General features: G+C 37.2%; 2 protein-coding genes across 12 annotated transcripts in view; one reads left to right on the top strand and one right to left on the bottom strand.

Annotated features, from left to right (window-relative positions):
- SLC25A12 (solute carrier family 25 member 12) overlaps positions 1–8982 on the top strand; it is a 48790-nt gene extending 39808 nt beyond the window's left edge. For all 3 annotated transcript variants that reach the window (XM_032692577.1, XM_032692578.1, XM_032692579.1), the window contains 5 exons: positions 3578–3718; positions 5061–5199; positions 7420–7578; positions 7768–7858; positions 8380–8982. In XM_032692577.1, the coding sequence (XP_032548468.1) occupies positions 3578–3718; positions 5061–5199; positions 7420–7578; positions 7768–7858; positions 8380–8569 (720 nt within the window). In that variant the 3' untranslated portion in view covers positions 8570–8982. The remainder of the gene's footprint in view (positions 1–3577; positions 3719–5060; positions 5200–7419; positions 7579–7767; positions 7859–8379) is intronic.
- Positions 8983–10267: 1285 nt separating this feature from the next.
- The window catches only part of DYNC1I2 (dynein cytoplasmic 1 intermediate chain 2), a 28578-nt gene continuing 16783 nt past the window's right edge, over positions 10268–22062 (bottom strand). For 8 of the 9 annotated variants that reach the window (XM_032692583.1, XM_032692587.1, XM_032692584.1 and 5 more), the window contains 11 exons: positions 18087–18176; positions 17699–17861; positions 17513–17612; positions 16887–17012; positions 15807–15953; positions 15393–15506; positions 14909–15042; positions 13779–13923; positions 12816–12956; positions 11713–11838; positions 10273–11045 (listed from right to left, as the gene is read on the bottom strand). In XM_032692583.1, coding sequence (XP_032548474.1) covers positions 10932–11045; positions 11713–11838; positions 12816–12956; positions 13779–13923; positions 14909–15042; positions 15393–15506; positions 15807–15953; positions 16887–17012; positions 17513–17612; positions 17699–17861; positions 18087–18176 — 1400 coding nt within the window. In that variant the 3' untranslated portion in view covers positions 10273–10931. Of the gene's footprint in view, positions 11046–11712; positions 11839–12815; positions 12957–13778; positions 13924–14908; positions 15043–15392; positions 15507–15806; positions 15954–16886; positions 17013–17512; positions 17613–17698; positions 17862–18086; positions 18177–22062 lie in introns of all 9 variants that reach the window. The other variant, XM_032692589.1, reaches the window with a different exon arrangement.

Raw genomic sequence — 22062 nt, forward strand, 5'->3', positions numbered from 1 at the left:
TTTGATGTGTATGAATAACCTCCATTCTGAAACAAATTTGTCAACCTTTTTTAAAGTGTCTGTTGCAATTTATGTGTGAAGAGAGGTTTTTATGAGGGGGGGAATCTAGATTTAGTGCACCATCTCCAAAAGAAATTCAAGGAGTGCAACGTATACCTCTGTGTGAATGTACACGTGCACATGTATTTAACATACACAGCTGACAGCTGAAGTAAGATACTTTGAAGAAGAATGACACTGATTGCCAGTGATTTGTACAGGAGCATGGAGATTTGTGTTGCAACCCTGCATGCTTCCAGTTCATTTTTATTTGGAGATCCTTTGTGTCACTCTCCTCTGCATCTTCTTCTGCTCCCCAAGGCAGCGCTCTCCTCCACCTCGCATGTTATTTGTCAGATAGATAGTCCACCTTTTACTTAAAAAGAAACCACAAACTAACAAAAAGCAACCCTTGCATACATTCTTTAAAAAATACACGGTGAAAAAGTGAGTTTTCTTGTGTTACATGTTCTGTATTAAAGTCAATGCTTGTCTTATGTGTACTTGTGATGCTGAAGGACCCAACTCATTCGTGCAACTCCCCTGAACACAGCGCTCCTCTTCATGTGAATCAAATCACTGCTGGGCACAAAAGTGTGCTGAGCTCCAAGTACAACAGTATAATAAGTCAAGACTTGGTTAGAAGTACATGTTGCTCATAGGGAGTATTTAACTGGGTATCCAGATAGTTACAGCTCTTTTTGAGAAATCTGCCTGTTGAGAAGTTTGTCAACACTGTAAATACTCAATGTTCAAAGTGTTGATGTAACTAAAGAGCTTTTCAATTGGTTTTCTACTGATAATATAAGCACAGAGGTTTCCTTATATTTTATTTTGCTCAATAACCCAATAATCAAACCATATTTTAATATTGTTGGAATACGTAATTCTGTATTAATTATATAGAATTTGTAACATCGTATATATAATTAGTGTTGCTGCTAAATTATTAAAATGTGTTAAGAGTCCTCTCTTTTCCTTTCTGTATCAGAAGAGGGCTGTTGCTGATTTTGACAGAAAGGTAGGCAGTTGTGCACCTAGGAGAGGAAAATGTTAATTGCTGGAAGATTGAATTCCGAGTAGAAAATAGAAACGTTTACAAATTGGCCTATTTGTGTTTCTATGGTGGCTGTTAGGCAAATAGGAAAAGTTATTTTGGCTGCTCTGCAGGATGTTCTAATTTTTAACATTAAAAATGAAAAATGGAATTTCACATATGCATGTAAACAAATAATGCATATTTAAGAGGCAGATAGCTGGTAATTGTCTAGAAAGAGTGAATTTCTAGCCTAGTGTTGCAGTTTAAAGTTATTTGAATTTTTTTGTGTGGACCATTGTATTATATAGTCAGAACATGCTGCTTAACATTTTATCTACCAAAATTATTTTTTAAAATTATGTAGGGAAATGCTAAACATTTGAAATTGGTTTTCTGTTTAATGCAATACAAACAAAAAAATTAGGTTGTTTAACAGAACTTGCCAGATGCAAATTTTATAAATTGTATTTAGATTGGAACTTTGTCTAGCAAGGCAGCCCCTCTCATCTTGCATGTGTGGGTGTGTGTGACCTGGGAAGGAAAAGGTGAGATGAGAAGGAAAGAGAGACTGAAGAATGCCTTTGGACATGAGTGGTGTCACATAACTGAGTTAACACCATGCAGTAAGTCCAAGGAACAGAGAAAATGGGAATCATTTTGGCTGGTCTGGGAGTTCTAGTGAACTTCCTGATGGTTGCAATAAATGTCCACAAAAATGTAGGCTGTATTTCTGAGAAGTGAAGTGAGGGAATAAAATTAAGATCAACAATACAGACTGATAATTTGAGTGAAAATGTTAAAGACAGTTACTGCTACAGTGGAGATGATTAATAAAAGCGAGGGTTGATCTCTCACTGTTTGGGTCAATGTGCCTCAGTAAAGCTGTAACGGTGCCAATAATGAGTGGAGTAATAAATGTGGTTTGCAGTAACAGGCGGGCAGTGGGCCCAGGAACAGCTCAGTGAGGTACCAGACACGTGGCCAGTGGAGATGTCGATGCTTCCTGAGCCCATCCCATGGATAGTACTGAAGGGCTTGGTCCCAGCAAGAGCTGATGAGGTTTGCAATGCTCTTTTGTCTCTAGTCTAGAATAATTCAGGTTACCAACTCCTAGCTTCAGGGCTAGCCCTGAAGCTCCTAGCCCTAGCTTCAGGGCTAATCTCCAGTTTATTGTGCCTGCTGCTGGAGAGAGGAAGATTGTTCTAAGGCAGAAAGGATTAGTGTTCATTAGTTCTGAATCAATTAGCAGAGAGCACTGTGCATGCTGTCTTGGAGTATCAGCTATTGATTTTACTTCACCACACATCTGCATGGACACACATCCCCCCAACACTACAAGAATGGTTTCTTTCCTGGGCAACTTGGAAGTGGTAAAAAGTTTTAATTGCAGATGGTGTGCATTTGGTTATTTCACTGAAATTTGATGGATTAGAGGGACAGATGAGAATTAAGATGAGCTTTTATATTGTGGAAGAAATGCTTTTTAAAGTTGGCTGTATTCAAGTGGTTATATGCCATAAATTTTAAGGAAGTGGGTTTAATTTTTAAATGAAAAAGGGTGGCTTAGGGAGAAAGGGGGAGAAGCTTAGTAAAATCTAGCTGTTTGGTGATGAACCACGTACTTCTTCAGAAGTGAATGGTAGTACCTACAGCAAACCAGGGAGAAATCTAAACATGTCATTTTAAATAGGTTTACGTGTCTCTGAAACTGAACTGTCAGACTGAATCCCTCTCAAACCTGAAACACAGTTCTTTGAAAGTCTTTGGTTAAAGTGCAGAATCAGAAGCAGCTTTTCAACACTCTTGCCAGGAAGTTTGCAAGGTAGTCCTTCAGTGCTGCTAACAGAGTATTTCCTCCAAGTAAATTCTGTCATGCTCAGCTCAAAGATATGGCTTCTCTTTCTATCTATTTTGAAATGTTATTCTTCCTATTTAAATTTCATATTTTGTTTCCACTTAGGACGATTAAAGACTGCTAAACAAAACTCCAAACACCTTTTCTAATAATTTAAAATTACACCATTACATGCAAATTTACCTTTTAAACAGTATCACTTCTAAATGCAAATGGCATGTCTACACATTTGTGATGGATTATTATTGAATAAACATAAGGTCTTCTTTATGTGTGTTTGATGCTCTAGTAGCATAAGTCTAATGATTATTTTAGTTTAGTATTTCCTGTAATACCTAATAGACAGTTAAACAGAGCCACGACTTCTAGAAAATGATGTCAGGGAGAAGAGAGAAACTGAATTAATCCACCTCTGTGAACTATAAACATGTAAATGTAAAAATTTATTTTGTACAAACGCATGATTTCTGACCTGGGGCTTTTAACTTCCACACTGGTGCTTTATTAAATATCTCTCATATATTTTTACATGAGAATATCAGCCAAAGCAGTGAGAAGTGCAGGCCCTCAGCACCTTGCAAAAGTCAGTACATCACCACATGCTCTTGTAATGCAATTTACTTTCTTTTTCTTTGGGTTTGCAGGCAGGAGCTTCCCAGGTCATCTTCACTAATCCTCTGGAAATTGTAAAGATTCGGTTGCAGGTAGCAGGAGAAATTACTACAGGACCCAGAGTCAGTGCCCTCTCTGTTATAAAAGATCTGGGCTTTCTTGGTCTTTATAAGGTACGTGCTTCTGCTTGGAGTGGCTCCATCGTTTTATGCTAAACTTTTGTATTGTTGAAACAAAAATTGTTAAAAACAAAGACATCTTTTGAATTTAAAACCAATCTCTTCCTGCAGGGCAGCCCCACAGTGGAAAACTGAAGAAACTCACTTCTAAATTAATGGCAGTGGGATACAAAAAAATACTCCCCCATTCTATCCTTTGGGCTTTTATGCCAAGCTACAGGGAGTCCTGTATTGCAGACCTGCTGGCTCCTGGCACTGATCATTTCCTTTGGTGGGGTTTTTTGAGAAGTTTCTCTAGCTTTCCCTGTGCGTTTTTCTTACATTTATTTTGAATCTCTGTTATCTCTATTGTTATCTTTCCAGCAGGATATTCTCTTTGTCTTAATAATTTGATGGCAGTGAAACAGTAGTGGAGTTTAGTAGGATTCAGATTTTTAAGAAGTTAAGTGGTGGGATTTGTCAATAAATTCCACTGAAAAAAGCCCATACTGTATGGTACTTCAGCAGAATGCCAGTCAACAGATTCCTTCCCTGCAGGTGTACTTACTGCCATCATTACAGATCAGATGTAATGGAGCAGAAGCTATTAGTTTTCTTAAACAAGGAAGAGTGTTTCTTCCTGTATGTTCTGCCAGTGCAAGGGGTAACACGTAAATTCAGCAGTTCTATTAGCTGTGCACTTACAAAACATTGCTTTATGTGATTTGTCCATAGACCTGCAATAATACTATGAAAATGTGCACGTTTACTTCCAGAGTTGAAGGGTTTTGTTTTGAATTCAGTAGATGAGATTCATGACCATTGCATTTCCTTACTAAACTGTGCCCATTTCACAGCTTTTTTTTTCTCTTTTTGTTACCTTTCCAGTGCAGCTTCTTTGGTCAACCAGATGATGACCAGTGTGAGGTCTTACAGTCCTCGCTAGTATTTTAAAAGTGCTTTTGTGTTTGGTGGAAAGAATGGCCTGCAGGGACTTGTCTTGCTGCTTCCCTGGCTGTGGGTTGTTGTCAGCAAGATGTAAGGGACTGATCTTTGTCACTTCATTGCCTTTGGACACACATAATGTGTAAAAAGTATTTATCCTAGGTACTGATGTCAGGATTGAGGTCATGTATGGCTTACAATCTTCCTGATTCCAGACACTTGCTTTAGATGTACTTTATTCTTATTTTCAAATTCCCCGTATCTTCTGTTTCCTGAGACATTTTATTTTCTGTGTTATTTATGTGGCAGATAAAAAGAGTTTGTGCTTTCTGGGTTCAGGCTGCTTGCTGGATATGAATTTTAGCCCTATCTGCAGAATTTATTTGCATTATGTTTCTTTTCTCTGTGTCAGGGTGCCAAAGCGTGTTTCCTCAGAGACATTCCCTTTTCTGCAATCTACTTTCCGGTTTATGCTCATAGTAAACTGATGTTTGCTGATGAAAGTGGCCATGTGGGAGGGCTTAATCTCCTTGCAGCTGGAGCCATTGCAGGTAATATTGCAGAATGTTTTCCAAAAGTAATTTTTTTATTCTTTAGTGAGTAACATTTAATATTCATTCAGTAGCCCCATATAAAGGAAGGGCACTGTACCATTGTATGTGATTTAATCTAAATTTGATCACTGTTATCCTTAGTGGGAGGCGATGTAATTTTGATGAGAGCTAATTACATTTGCATAATGTGGATAAACAGCGTAATGCAGCTCAGCAACTTGTAGTCAAATTTGATCTGTCTGTCTCAATGGGGTTTTACTTGTTACTGAGCTCTCAGAGTTGAAGGCTAATTTGAATCTTTGATGAACATAAAATGAGAGATCATAAGAGCTCGGAAGAAAATTGCTTACCTAGTTTGGGATTCTAGAATAACTAAAAGAAACTTTTTTCAAATCTATTTGCTAAAAATATGGCATTAGTTTGTAAAGAAGCTGAAGTTAAAGTATCATACTCTCAAATTTAAAATATTTTAAGGCTTCTCAAACAAGTTTAGTATGAAGACAATATGCAGCTGTAATAAAAAGTTTTTTACTGAATGGCAAGGGGTATAAAAATAGAAGCTGTAGGAACTGCAGTGGTGGATATTTAAACATGCAGCCAGAGATCACCAGGTTCTGCACTGCCAAGAATGAGCTAGGTGGATGAAAACCAGGTATCTGCACACAGCCTCTCCATTGTGAACGATTCAGTGTTGGAATCTGCAGTTTAGAAAAACCCTTGGGCTGAGCAAGACCCTTTGTTACTTGTTACAATCATAAGGAGTCACTATAAACACATCAGTCACAAACACCTGTGTGTGAAGAGCATTTCCCACACTGGACTAGATACAGAGCTTGGCTGCACCTCCTCTGTGCCAGAGGGAAAGGAGACCAGCTAGGAAATGAGTGTTTGTAGCCCTGCTTATTCTTCAGTAGTGCAAAGCTGCCAAAAGTGGAAAATTATTTAGCTTCCTGTACTCGTACAATACTCATATGTATCTTTTAGTATATCACTAACTTGTGTCTCATACAAGACTTTATTTTTAGACTGCAACCTTTACAGCTTCTCTCCATTTGATTGGTGTTTCTATGTTGCTCATACTAAGTGATGAACTCTATTAAAAATGTGTGTAAATCTTGCAGGCCTAGTTTTAGAGTATGTACAGGAATCTGCCTTTCTGAATTGCAGATTTCAAATTCCCACTTGCTCACTCTATTCCTGTTACGCGTGCGCAGCCAAAGAATACAGTCTGAACGGATCTGCCTGCATAGGGAAATCTGCTTATGGTTGCTATTAGTGTGTGCTTGTAGGGTTAACCACAGTGCTTCTGTTTTCTTTTAAAACCTCCTGACTTGGTCAGTGACACTTCAGAGTTTATCATCACCTATGCAAGTCAGTGACTTGTTAAAATTTTTAATTCAATATTAACAAACTGTAAAAGTTCAACAGAAGTCTAAATTAATTTCAGAATTCTAAGTCAGAAGATGGTTCATCTTTTTTAAGGGGATGAAATTTTTACAGTATTCACAAGTATTCAGAAATCTCTCAGATAACACAGTTATATACTGTGGAGTACATTTATGAAAACCTTCTCCTTTCCTTTGGCTGGAAAGCCAAGAGTGGTGCCTTGGAAGTAGAGATTTGTTCTTCCATCATGCTGTTGGTACTAAGCAGACTTGTAAAACACCTTCGTTGTCCTCAGTCTTTTTATGGCTTGCCTACTGAAGTAAGCAGCATCTATTCTCCTACAGAACAATCCAAACAGCAGTACAGACATGTTTCTGTAGAATAGGTGTTTTAAGTAGTAGTTTTCTCATTAGCACCCTTAACAAACGAATGCATAGCATTCAATTCCCAAATCAATCATCTAAGTAACTTGTAAAATATGTTGTAGAGTATTAATAAATGCAGTAAGGCTGCATAACTAATTTTTATATATTACATATATAGCCTCTTTTATCTTGTTTTAAACTACTGTTAATGCCAGACCACTAGAAGATGCTGAGAGATTTGTTGTTGATAGTTTATTCTCTTTACTGTCAGTTATAGCCTTTAAAAGAAACACAAAACTATACCAAGCACAACAGTGTATATGAGCATCAAGAGTCAGAACCTGCATTTCTGGTAACGTCTAACCCTTGTAAAAATCTGAAAGTTTGCAGTTGTATTTTTCAGTTAGAAGTGTTTCATCTTTTACAAGATCCTTTGTGCAAATTAAATGTGGTTTTCTTCTAAAAGGTGTGCCTGCTGCTTCTTTGGTAACCCCTGCTGATGTCATCAAGACAAGACTGCAAGTGGCAGCTCGCGCTGGTCAGACAACATACAGTGGAGTTATCGACTGCTTTAGGAAGATTCTGAGGGAAGAAGGCCCTTCGGCTTTGTGGAAGGGAGCTGGAGGTGAGAAACGGACTCTCAATATTAAGGCTGACCCCAAACCTACAAATTAGCACTTGCTTTGTTAAGGACTCAAATTAGAGCAGCATTTACAAGGTCTGATTGTGAAAAACATAACACCTTGTTAAAAATGTTTAGCTTCTCTCCTGAGAAATTCTTTCATTTAACACTGTGATTTGTAATATTTAACAGCTCGCGTGTTCAGATCTTCACCCCAGTTTGGTGTTACTTTGGTCACTTACGAACTTCTGCAGAGATGGTTATATGTTGATTTTGGAGGCCTGTAAGTCAACTATTTGCTATTTAGCTTGCACAAAACAACTACCAAATTTAAAAAAACAAAACTATTTTTTTCATGCATGGGACCCATTAACTTTGAGCACCTGTACTTAAAATTGCACCATTTAAAAAATCCCCCCCCCCCTTTTATAAAATTGAGGGAAACTTGCATGCTCCTTCTAAACAGATGAGGAAATAAAGAGCCATTTCATATTTATTTCAATACACTAATTTGTATTTCCATTGCAGCAAGATAGTTTTGTCCATTTTCCTCGTGGCACTGGAAGTTAAAAGAATTTACAAAACTATCAGTAAAACTGTAACTTCAGTTCTGGGGTTGATTTAAAATTAAGTAGTGGTCTGACTTCCACTTCACTATCAGAGTTAATTAAGGTCAGCTTTAACAGTCTTCCATACTCAGACAAAAGACTGAAGTATTTAAGCCTGAGTAACTTTATTTACAGTTATTTCTTAGTCTAGATTTCATAACAAAAAGGCTTTTTTTCTTTTTCTTTGTTCAAACAGCAAACCTGCTGGATCAGAAGCTGCCCCAAAAACTCGAATTTCAGATCTTCCTCCTGTAAACCCTGCACATATAGGCGGATATAGACTTGCTACAGCTACATTTGCTGGTATAGAAAATAAATTTGGTTTATATCTTCCAAAGTTTCGAGCTCCTGGCATCACCTCAGTTCAAGCAAAAAGTAGCAGCTGAATCCTGAAAAGATGTTTCAACCTAACGAAGTGATGCGGTGGAAAGAGTTCACGAGAGTACTACTGTATTTTTCCCAGTCAGCTGCATGTGTTCTAGCTGAACTGAGCTTGCAAATCTAACTGCTCCTTTCTAATATTCATACATACCTGCATTTATTTATTTACACACAAGGAACTGATTGAAGCTGTGGTTCTATGCCTTGTTTTAACCGGTGGCATGAAGCTGTAGCCTAGACTTTGCCTTGCACAGCTTGCATTTAATGTTACTGTACATATTGTACATCTTTGTACAGAGACATCAGGGCATCTATACACGTACATTTATATAATGGGTATTGCAGTTCAAAATAGTTTGAAATGTACAGATGTTTTGAAGGCGTTTTGTTAACAATCGTGACAATAAAACATTTAAAACCACTTACGTCAGTTCACTTCTTTGAGTTTAGAGAAACCTGTCCAGTAGGACAACCTGTCCAGTAGGACAACTTCCACAGATTAAAGAGCAGATGTGCCCACTTACTGAATGTACAGGACAGGACACAGCCTTTGCAGGAATGCACTCCAGTGCTAGTTACAGCAAAGGAATTAAAATGCCATGTGCTGGATTGTAAGTGTAAGAGGATACAGAACCTAGATGAGCACAGCCAATATATTATTTTGCAGCACTACTTTGTGACTGACCAAAATCCCAAGCACCCCCTCCCCCCAAAAACATCATGAAAACAGACACTCTGCTCACTAAGAATTCTTGTGCCCAAAGGGTACAAACCATCACATGATGTGCCTGTTCTTTATGTAGTTCACACGCTTCTCAACTGAACAGAGCTGCTGTTGTAAGGTTGAAGAAAACATGCAGGGTAAATATCTGCAAACCAAGCAGCCTGACTGCATGGGAAAGGGGAGGGACACAGACATTTTTAACACACCAACACCAATGGAAGCCTGAACACATTTCACTTTCAGACCCACTGAAAAAAAAAAAAAACCCTCCTGAAGACAGAACTGCTGTTCCTTCTGCCTATGTCTCTATAAACTCCTCATAACAGAACTGAGAGGAGGAGAAACAGAAAAAAAATCCAAACAAAACAGAAAAGTTAAAATACAAACAATGAAGAAACAAGGAGAATACTTCTGGACATAAAGCTGATCAATAAATATAAGCCTATTTCCTATTTTTAAGCATATAAAACCATCTCTTCTGAGAAAACAATAAACTTGTAGCAGATTTAAGAACGGCAGAAACAAATGTAGAATCCTAAGTTAAAGGCATCAATACTGGTTTAGAATATAATTATTACAACTCAGAATATTCATTAAAAACCCCCAAACCACCAAAACCAACCCAAAAGCAAACAACAGGCCCCCATCCCCACTGCAACCAGTCTTGATGGAAAACTTTATAATGTGCTAAGAAAGAAAAAAATTAACCCTTAACAGAAATTGCAACCATTCTGTTTGAAGCCATTACAAAGTTTGTTTTCAACAAAAATGTTAAAAATCAATGAAAAAAATCTTAAGTAAAAATCTAGTTCCTTATCCTTTGGAAAAGAAAAATTTGACAATAGCCTTTTTCCTATTGGCCAATGGTTTTGGTAGGAAGTGGAGGTTGAGGGTAGAAAAGAATTCTGTAATGTGTATAGTAAAACAAAAGGAGCAGCTCCCAGAAACTTTAAACTACTGCAGGGACACAGATTAGAGATCAGGGCAGCTGACAAGTTCTCGTATTTATTTATGAATCAATCTCACCTTTTAATGCACCAATTCAGACAAAAAGAACTTGGTATTAAATATGTATTTCATTAATTCAGGGTGGATTATCAAGTAAGTTTGTAACTACAGACAAGTTTTATTCACATATATTACCCACTACCAGAGTCTGAGGCTTATCTATATATGAACAATGACATTTACTTGGAACATAGGCATGCATATCCATGGGTAGTTTGAGGAGTTCATTAAAGAATGCTTCAGACATTTACTACCTAATGAAGGTTAGTCTGTGTAATACAGAAAGTTTTAGGAACAGAACTTCTACTTTTCAGAAAGATACTGTTTCAGACTGGAATTTTCAGAAGCCAAGTAGCAAATTTATACCAGGTTAGTGTTTCAGCAAAGTAAGTTCCTTGCAAAGTCAAAGTTAACTGTATTAAAAGTTACACAAATCCAAGAATGTGCTTGTAATTTATATATAAAAAGTGACAATGCAAGATCTGATTTTCAGTGATCTTAACATGTTTTCAAAGTCCATAGTTGAATCCATACATTCCTCCCTTAAGCTATGATTTGAACCGACACATGCTTGCACTTTTAGGATTTGCATCAAAATCATTCACAAATCTACCAGTGCTGCCTATTTCCCAGCTCTAGGCCGGGATTCGGGTCGCAGCTTCCTCTTCTGCGTCAGCTCTGTTGGCGTTTATTTCTGCCAGCGTCCGACCAAAGCGAGTCCACTCATCACCACGAGGAACAGCAATTTGCTGTGGACAAAGAGAGTGTTATTTAGACCTAATGATAAATAAATCTGAGCTCACTTTGAACGGCAGAGCACTTAAGTAATAGTCAGAAGAGGTTCTCATAGAAAAGCTTACCTTGATTTTGTGTCACTTTTTAAAACAGTCTGACCATCAATAGCTCTAACTAATAAAACAAGCAGAATTTGAGAATCCTACATTTAAGTATATAATGATATTATTACAAACTTGGGCTATACACCTCCATCTGAGAGACTGCCTCCAAAACTGAAAGCTAATGCTATATCCTCAGCCCATCAATCAGTTTTGTACTACTGCAGTACACATACTTGCAATAGCAACAGCTTCCCTGTAGGAACAAAATCAACACTGCTCCACTGCAGTCACAATTCACATGTGCCACAGTTACAAAGAAGACAAAGTCTCTACAAACAAAACCACTGGTTCTTTCATCTTATTTTGCCAGCCTTACAGTAATGTTTTTCCTTTTTAACAGAGTGACAGCACACTAAAAAGTTATGCTAGAACACCCTAAAAGGAATCATTAATTTGAAAACAAAAATTAAACCTAAAAGTGATTCCTGTAATGACAGGAGAAAAAAAGTGAAAAGCAAGTTGCTAAGTAAAGGACAAAGAAACTCAATATACTTTGCACAATACATGGTATACATACCTCTCCCACATCATATATAACTATTTGTCCCTCTGAATCACCTACAGCAATCTCTCTCCCAGAATGTGTCCATCTCACACGGTTCAGAGCAGGATTGCCCTCCACAGTGATGCTTGCAGTTGGTACCTATGTGGATTTCAAACACATTGCTAAAAATGCATCAGGTTTCATAAGCTGTAGATTACAGAACACACCTACTCCCTCTGTGCTGTATCAAAAGAAGTTCCCAGCGCTTCAACTGATGTGCAGTAGGCAGATCAGAGACTGCACACCATACAAAGACTCAGTGACATGACTAAAACAACACAGTTTCTGTCCCTTGGCCAAAGTTCAAATGTACTCTATCAAAAAGCACATCCGCACTCTTCCTGCGAGAGAGGAGGCACAGACATGCACTGAAGTCAACAACAAGGAGCCCTGGGATCTCAAGAAAGATTATGACAGAGGGCAGGGATGAAATCAGGTGTTTTAGCATGTCAAGTCCTGTCCAAAAGGCTAGAACCAGGTAATTCCAATTTGAAGCCAGGGGCTGGCATATGTTCTACAACTTTCTTCTATATGTAGTTTTAAGAAGGTGAAATTTAAGTACTAAGTATCTGTCGGGTTTTTCCTCTGACCTACCTCCAACAAGTCTTGGAAAAGACTTATACTATAATGAAGTTCATAACTCATGCTGGAAAACCAAACATTCAATTCTCTAAGTTGAGAAACAAATGACACCTTCACTGCAGTATTACCGTGGCAATAGGAACAACAGTGGGGTGTGGTAACAGGTTTGTTCACACTGTTAAGCTATAGGCTGACAAGGTCACAGGGTGGGAGATCTATAATCACTTTCACAACATGGATCAGTGTTACACCAGTAGACGTTTTGCACTCTTGTCACAGGTAAAACAATTATTGCTGTTATTCATTATAAGGAGTCATCTGAGTTGCAACCCTGTAATCAAAGAATGCGGTCTATTACACAGAAGCTACTTGAACTATAGAATATCTAAGAACAACAAAAAACCAAACCAAAACACTATGGTAAACTCTTGCCTTCTTTTTAAGTGTACAAACAGTTTTCCAGCTACATTTGACTGTTAACCTGACTTCCTCACCTCAGTATCATTGTTGAGATTCCACAGGTCAAGTCTGCCCATCCCATCCACACAGGCAAACAAGGCAGGGTGAGTTGGAGACCACATCACATCATAAACATAATCTGAGTTGTCTTCAAAGGAGTAGAGAGGTTTGTTATTCTGAAAAAAAGCAAAGATGAAAATGCAATACCCAAAACCTGCAATTCAAAATTATAAAGCTAAAGGGCAAACCAAAATAGAGAACTTCAATATAACTAAAAAGTAATTCACATTTTGACTTGCTTTAAAAAAATGCCTCTGCAGAAACCAGCCCAAAATTAATGCTATTATTAAAGGCATGCTTTCCAAAGCATGCAGCCCTTTTGCTGGCTGCTACTGTAAAACAATCAATAGCAAGACAACATTTTAAAAGACTGTAAATTTAACACATTAAGAATCTTGTAAATCAAGCCAGTGATAATTCACTGACAGCACTTCAGACTATTACTGGGAGATTCTAACTCTGCTTCCTCTGCTTTGCATTCTTCAGGGCATCAAACTGACAAAGAAGTAATTTTGGCAATGGGAATGACATATTTCAATTGTGAGCCTCATGAAGTTTAACTGACACCAGTTTTGATGCTGTCCCTTAGTCCTCCACAAAAATTGTAGCAAAACATTTGCCTTATGAATATATGAAGCAACTGACTTTACAACATGATTTACATTTGATTACATTGTAATCATTGTTGATAACAAAGGGCAAAAGGGTGAAAAGAATGGATCAGAAGTATACAAATGATGCACAAGCTGAAAGCAAAGCTTTATGTTGTTAACTGTAGTTTTGCTCATCAGCTGCCTCCTCTTTGCAGGACTGCAGCTAAGAACCTCAGGGCTTCACAGGATTTGACTTCAGGTTAATGAACTGCCTTCAGTAGCTTACATTATAGCACCACCTTGTGTCAAGGGCTACGAAGAAAACCACTGAACTATCTAAGTTACCTTAGTTGTCCAAAGCTTTACTGTCCAGTCAAAAGAAGAGGTGACAAAAAGATGTGAGAAGTCTACAGGTCCAACTGCTGCATGGCAGTTGATACCTGTGATTGGTCCCTGGTGTCCTTCAAACATCTCACTGATTCCAGCTTTGCTGTTTCAGAATATACAACCAAGGTTAATTTATTTGGAAACTGTACATCTGCAGACAGAGATAGCACTGAAATGCAATTTAAACATAGCCACAGGAAGATTTTGCTGCTTTATATGGATGTTACCTCACTGCAAAAGGCTTCACCACAGCAGGATCGCAGAAGACCAGGCTTGAAAACAGACCTTAAGTTCAACATCTATTTTCTACTAACCCTCAGTGCCAGAATATATCCCAGGGAGAAGAGACTCATTCAGCAGGTACCAGTCCACGCATTTAACTACATTGTCCTCCAAGCAATAGCTAAAACTTCCATTCACACAAGGAACAAAATCCAGTCTTCAGGAATGAGCATAAAACTCCCACTGATTTAAGAGAAGTTTATGGACACGGGGTTCAGACATAAACCAGTAACAATATATCCCTAATAGCATCCTGTCAGGAGCAATGAAAAAGAAGGGGGGGAACAGATGGGAAAGATGTTACACAGAAGTGATACAATTTTGGGTATTTTGGAACCAAAAAGCTGTGCAGCGGTGATATGTATTTGAGATGAAACCTGGACACTCAATTGTATTTAAGAAAGCAATTGATAAGATACAGTCAAGACAATTTCAAAATAGATTGAACAGCAGGAGAACAGCTAGCCAATTTAAGATTTGTGCGTGATGTTACTGTACAATTATCTACAAAACTGATACGAAGTTTGGAATGTTCTGCTACAATTCAAATGAATAAAACCACAGTAACCTATGCTGTCCTCATCAACACAACTCATAATACCAATTCAATATTCCAACTTCTCCTGTGTTTAATGAAGCTCTTACTCAGGAAAAAGTGTGCACTGCAATTCACAAACAGCTACTTTGAACTCCTTCAACACAAAGGAGGAAATATGCACTTTAAATAATTTTAGGAGTGTAAAGCATGCAGGGACTCATCTTTTCACTATTTTTATTTCCTTTGAATAATTAAAGTTTGTATTCACCTGCCATGACGGCATGCAGTGTACACTGAGCCTTCTTCACTGCCAACAACAAAGTTGTTGACATCTCCAATAGGGAAAGACATGCAGGTAACAGCCACAGCCTTGGACTGTTTGTGAACCAGCTCCATGCTATCCTGTAGTGAGAATATCAGCAACTTAATTTATGAAAAGAAATATTAACACCTACAAAATCATTTAGATTTTGCAATAGGAAGGGGTTTTTATTTCACTTGTATAGATTTGGGCAGGAATAAGGAAGTTTTCTTATTAAAATTGTTTCCACCACTAATAAAGTGCAACAAAAATATACCAAAGGATCAACAGAAAATATTTGATTCCACAGGTGGGTAAATATTTTATCAAATATCAAGCTATTTAATTCTGGGTGTTGGGAAACTGTTGATTACTGTTTCTTAAGTTAGTTAAATTTTTTTACAAAATATTAACCTGGAATAAATACTGTATATATCCAAAGTTATCTTACCTGTGGTTGGGAAAGCATGTCCAGACTCCAAGAGCATATTTTCCCATCAGTTGAGATACTAATCAAATTATGAGCATTCTGGGTCCCAACAACATTCACACAGTACACTGGGTGCTAAGAAATGCAAAATACTATCAGAAAGGAATTTACAGGTAATAACTGGTTCTAACATAGTTAACATACAGTAAAATATACTTCACCTTTTAACAAAGCATAAAAGATTGGACAGATTGTCAAAAGTACAAATACTTCCCTATAAAACTGATACTTATTGTTCTGACACTGCGATAATGCCTAAATGTTCATGTCCATATTTTGGACAGTCAGAAAAATCAATCAAGTGCACTGGACAGTTTCCTAGACATTAAACACATCTCAACATGGCACAGTCCTTAAAGATATTTCACCTCCTACCGTGTGAGCAGCAGCTGAAAGTGGAGTTCTCTGCACTGGGGTTCTCTTATTGCTGCGATTATCCCATAGCACTATCTGGCCTGAGTATGTGCCACCAACCACCAGATTGGGATGAAATTTTGCAAATGTAGCTGACATCACTGCTGACTGATAGGAAGAAAAACAAACAACAAAATATACATAAACTATCATTCAATGACACTATGTCTAAAGAAAATGAGGACAAATATCAGAACAAGTTCTTTGCCTAGATTTATTCAATACACTATTTCAGTGTCCAATGAACTTCAGGATTCACATACCCTTTTTGACCCCTCAACAGTCTTTCTATCATTACAAAATGAAGTTTTCCTTGTCTTTTCTTTCACATGCATACATCTGTATTCCTCTGAGCACAGTTTGTTAGCAAAGGAAGGCCCAATAACCCACAAAATTTTAATAATGTTTTGCCAAATTCTGTGCTTATTTTCTTAGATAATGCAGAAATACATTTTGATACAACAAAGTTACTTCTGCAATCTGGGCTTTGACAGTAACGTGACAACTTGAGGTTAAATTTCAATTCAACTATGTAATTTTCCAAAACAACAGAAAAAAAGTGGCTCTCTCGGGCTTGGCATAATGGAAGAGATTTGCATGTTTTTATCTTTCAGAAAACTATTAGAAAACTTTCATCTGCCTTTTTCTTGATGCATATTTCTAGTTTTCATCCTTGCTCCATCTCCTCAGGCTGTCTTCATTTTATTCAGTAAAATAAGCTGTAGTAGCATATGCAATCCCACTCAATCCCCTTACATGCAAACCTTTGTGGTTCAACCATTACACGAGAAGACTTTTTTGTTTTTTAAATAAAGTAAGAAAATCAGTTCTCAAACACGACTGAATTCTGAATGATGTCAGAAATTCTGAAACAGGATAATGTTTCTCAGCCGCAATCTCTAGCCATCAATATCTGCTGGCAAATAAATGTGGTTAAAGTGAATGCCAGCCCAATGAAATCATTATATTGACAAACATCAGGAAGGTACTTGTCCAAATTCATCATGATAAAATCTTGAGCCTCCCAAGACAGAATCATACCTGGCAGTGAAAGACATACTCTGGGGTAGTTTTCTTGTACTTCATATTCCATACAAGGGCGACCCCATCAGGCTCGTGAGGCGCATCCTCATTGTTGTTGTAAGAGGCTACAAGTAATTCTGGGTACTGCACAGTAAGTGGAAAAAAACCTCAAAGTAAGGAAGATGACTAGCTAATGGTTCAGATAATCTAGAATCTTTGCTTTCTTTCACCAAAATAGGGTTAAAAAAACCACTTTACATCACAAACAAATGAAAAATTGTCAGTTAAAACTGCAATCGTTACTAATTTAGTTCATAAAACAGTATTAATGTACACATCAGTTCTTTCATCATAACTTGCTTCTAACTGTAAAACCCAGTACTTTTAAGTGAGCTTTCTTTTCAGTGGAGCTCGGAGTTACCTTTAAGTAGTCCATAAACCAAAAGCAAATATGCCAAAGACTTTTTTCATAATACAAACTGTTTGCTACTTTTCACAAAAGATTAACAGCTCTGTCTACTTTTTGCAAATCACGGTGAGAACACATTTAGAAATGCAGCCTGTATCAACTGTACTTCTTATTTGAGTCAAATACACAGAACAATTTACGAAGGTAACTGTTTAATCTAAGCATTATTTCTTACCTGAGATGACCAGTCCAAACAACTGACAACACGATGCTTTGACCAACGTTCATCAAAAAACTGCCTGTTTAATGACAGTTTTGCTCCTGCTTGAATCTCTCTATAAAGACAATTAGGAGATATTAATCTTAGATCACTTTTTCAATTAAAAGTATTGGACATGGAAGTATTCAACATTCACATTACCCTTCTTTGTCCTCTAAGTCTCTTCCACTGTAGTCAAAGAAAATGTTGATTTGCTCAGAAAGGGCTCTTTCAACAATCCTTGTGGAGTGATCAAAGAAACTTAAAAATTCTTCAGAATGCAAAATTTGTTGTTTTTCTTCTTCAGTAAGTTCATGAGGGGCAGCTGAAAAAAATTTATACATATGTTTTCTGAACTGCATGCTTTCACCAATTCTTTTCAAGAATGAAAAACAAGTATTTATCATGATTTAAAATAATTTTTACATTTTATATTTTGCTAGCTGATTGATATTTAACAAATTAATTTTAAATTAATGGAACAAAAAGTTAAAAATGTATTGATGCCTTTCTTTACAGCACACTGAGAATGTCTTGAGGTAAACTGTACCTTCTTCCTCCTCCTCTTTTTTTAATGTTTTTTCTTCCTCAGGTTCCACTAACGGTTTTGGTGCAACAACATCATCTTCCTCTTCCTCATCTAAGGAGAAACATTATGGTGAGACTGTCAGTGTTTCTAAAGAGTAACAGTAACATTCCATATGAATCTCAAATAAGCTGATGTAAAAATGGTACCATGCAGCTTAAAATGGTTGTATTTGTAAAATGCAGTCCCCAGGATAACATTATCGCAACCAAAATATCATTGGAATACCGCCTACACCTGGATTTTAGTTGCACTAAATTACGTAGTTGCATAAAGTGAACTAAGACACACAAGAAATTGTAAAGAATCCAAAGCAGAAATCTCTTACAGGCATTCATGATTCCACACAAAACCATGTGGCGGATGCATGTTCTGTGTAACATATTGACACATTAATGCTGCAGAATAAAGAAAAATCAAGTGTCTAAGTCTACAGAGCAGCTGCTTATCTGTGATCTGAAACCATCAGAGTCTAATGGGTCTGCACATGGCATGAAGATGGCTTACATTAGCTTTCAGGTTGCTATTCCGAGAGGCAAATTTTGCTAAGGATAATAGCAGAGAGATTACATTTTTTCTGTCATTCTAGATGCAAGTCTCATTATCTGTATCATGTTTGGCAATGAGAACTTTACAGGAAAATGTGTTTTCCCTAATTGCAATGAATAACAAAATGTTAATGTTCGGGAATACTGACAAGGCTTACGGCACTTTCTGCATTTCTACATTTTATTCTTTGAATACTGTAAACCAGAAAATACCTTTAAATTACTTAGTGTTGTGGAATATGTATTTCCTGGCTTTTCTTCATCCACTTTCTAGAATAAGCTTCTGAAAAGATTCTTTTCATTGGTTAAACAGCTATGTCATCTGCTTATAAGGGAATGGCAGCAGGAGACTGCTGCATGCCTCATCACAAGTAATGAGACAGTATTCAACAGGGACTAGGCTTGTTTGTTGCAGCCTCTCCCTGACCCATGTTCAAAGTTATCTAACACAAAAAGTAAAGGAAAAAAAAAAAATCCACATGCGTGCACACAAAAAGGGTTAAAAAAAAAGGGGGTGGTTAAGGGATGGGAACCAGCTGCCAAGCCATGGTCCCAGCAGCCAGGCCAGCTGACTAGATAGCAACAACCAGATGGTACTGCTAGGATTGTCTCTCTACTATGAGGTGGCAATGGGATGGCACAACATTTTTCTGCCTGACTGCTTCCAATCATGTCTTTCCCCAATGGCAAGCCTGTGCAATTACCAGCACTCCAGGAGGTCTACAGACAAGCCTTTACCCTGCAAACAAAATACAGCTTGTAGGCCATACCAGCTGCCAAACCACACACATAGTGATAGGTTTAAAGAGGTCTGAAAATCTTTCTAACTCCATAGTATAGGCAATAAAAATATAACTGTACCTGCAGGAAAGAAAGCTTTAAATGACACCGTATAATGCACACAATAATACAAACTCCAACTTAATCAAAATGATAATGACGTATGCCAATCCTACATTACTTGAAATTGAGCGATTTTTATGTTCTGACAAGTTTACAGAACTAGGATAAATGGCATGAATGATTTCAATATATGCTCATACTTTTGAACCAAATGGTGAAGGTTAAAATCTTTCCTTTCAAGGGCCTCAATCAGCCACAAAGGAAAACAGTAATCACTGTCTTTTCAGCCAGCCCAACCGCATTTGTCAGCCCTTTCTCCGTCAATGCAGCCAGAGCAATCAACCTGCCAAACATTCAGAATGGAAAAACAATCTGAAAATACAGGGTATAATGCACCTGCCAGTGAAAATGGCCATTTCAAGAAAAGCTAGTGATCTCAGTGACCCTGCTGAGGAGGCGGTGGTGCAAAGGGGAAAGAACCCGTAAAAGAATTCTTAGTGATCTCCACTCTCTTGCACATTGACACTTCCTTACAAAGCATGCCAATTACAGCTTTTGTGCTACTTAAAAAAAATGAAAGCTTTTTTGGGCAAAATAATCACGCAGAGAAACAGAAAGACACTGCTCCTTTTTAGATGGATTCGCATGTACAGCAGACTTGTAACCTGAAAACTGTATAACTTATAGCCATTCTAAAGAATGGAATTCTTAATGTCAAATCACTACAGGTATGAACAATGATTAATTAAAAAATGTAATACGAGTTAACATACATGGATTTTAAGAACAACAAATACAGGACCACATATTCATGTTACAGTGACTTCAATAAAAATCCCCCTCTTGTTCACTCTGCCAATCAATCTTGCAGAATTAAATGATGCCTTCAAATTTACAGATTTGGTTTTGGGTCACCCTGGATACATTATTCTAGCTTTGAAAGTCCCAAATTAGAAATTTCAGCCCAACCCCCCATTAGTCATACTACACTGATTCTAAGTACCATTTTCAGTGACAGGAGTCAACTTCTTGTCAAAGTAGATGGTCAACCCCTTAGTGCTAAGTGACCTTCTAATCTACATATTTTATTCAAAAGATCATATAGTTGATTGCTCCTGCCTTTTAATGTTTGAAACATAAATGGCATATATTATACAGAGCTCTAAATTCCTTCATAGTACTTTCACTGCATACAGCCAGCTGATATTACTGCATTTAAATGCAGGATACAGCACTTATTTTAATATTCTCGAAGTATCAGACTTGAAATTGAACATGTCATCTCACTGATTTATCTGTAACTACATAAAACTAAAACCTTCTGTCTAAAAAAAGAGTCATATGCAAACTTTCTCATTCAGGGATCTGTAGGGGAAAAAAACCCAAACCAAGAAAACCCTACATATACAAGTTCTTGACCTTATTATCCAAAACTAGAATGCTGCTTACCCAAACCTGGGATGCTTTCTCAGAGAAATTTATGATCAAAAAGGAAGCATTAAACTACTGGACTACAAAAGAGGTAAGAAATGTTTGTTTTAATTACTTTTCTTGTGTCTCCTTTATCTTGAATTTATTTGATAACAAGCAAGATGCTGGAATTTGCAAGGAATTGGCATAATAATAACGTATCACCAAAAGACTGAAAGGTTGGACACACTATTTCTGAAAAAGTTCCACATTTATGAAGTCAAGAACCACGATACACTTGTGCACTGCATTTATTTCAAGTCAGCCAGCTCAATTTGGAAACCTTAAGGGAACTTCCTAACTTCATCCTCCTTATTCATTATTGACTGTCCCTACTGGCATTTTATGCCACTTCAATTGTCAGTATACCAAATACAATTTCAGATTTAAAAAAGGCTGCTAAGACTAGGAAAAGTCATAAGGCCATGAAGACAGGAAATGGGACTGTCACATCAACATATTAATGAATATTCATTATAATATGCTAAGGGATTTACACCATATTGTTTCTGACAGGCGAACAGGGGATCTAAGGTTACAAACTGAGCAGCAAAGTAGCTGCTATTTTTATGCAATCTTTAATGGCAACAAATTTCTTGTCAATGAATGCTAAAAACGGATTTAATGAACCACTGAATTTTTACTTTGAGTTAACATCGAAATTGTGATGTATTTTGGCAAGACAGAAAGAAAAGCAGTGCTATAAATTAGGCTGCACCTAGCAATAAACACTGTAGAGTGCAGTTCCAGTTGTCTGAGTAATCTGTTGCTGCAGAGTAGGTTAATCAAAGTTAAATCATCTGTGAAATGGGTGGCTTTTGTTAAGCTGAATGTCTTCATATCAAGTTTTCCCATCTATATTTCACTGTACATTTAAAGGCATGTACTAGATAATACAGAATCACAGAATACTCTGAGTTGAAAGGGACCCACAAGGATCATACACGAATATACAAGGTCTGGTATTATTATTAAAATATTAAAATGCATAAATGCTACATTCATCATAACACCATCCAAGAAGCAAATCCTACACACCATACTGTTATTACTCTGCTTAATATTTTAATTCTATGTCT

The sequence above is a fragment of the Chiroxiphia lanceolata genome, chromosome 7, assembly GCF_009829145.1.
Source record: "Chiroxiphia lanceolata isolate bChiLan1 chromosome 7, bChiLan1.pri, whole genome shotgun sequence".
NCBI lineage: Eukaryota > Metazoa > Chordata > Aves > Passeriformes > Pipridae > Chiroxiphia > Chiroxiphia lanceolata.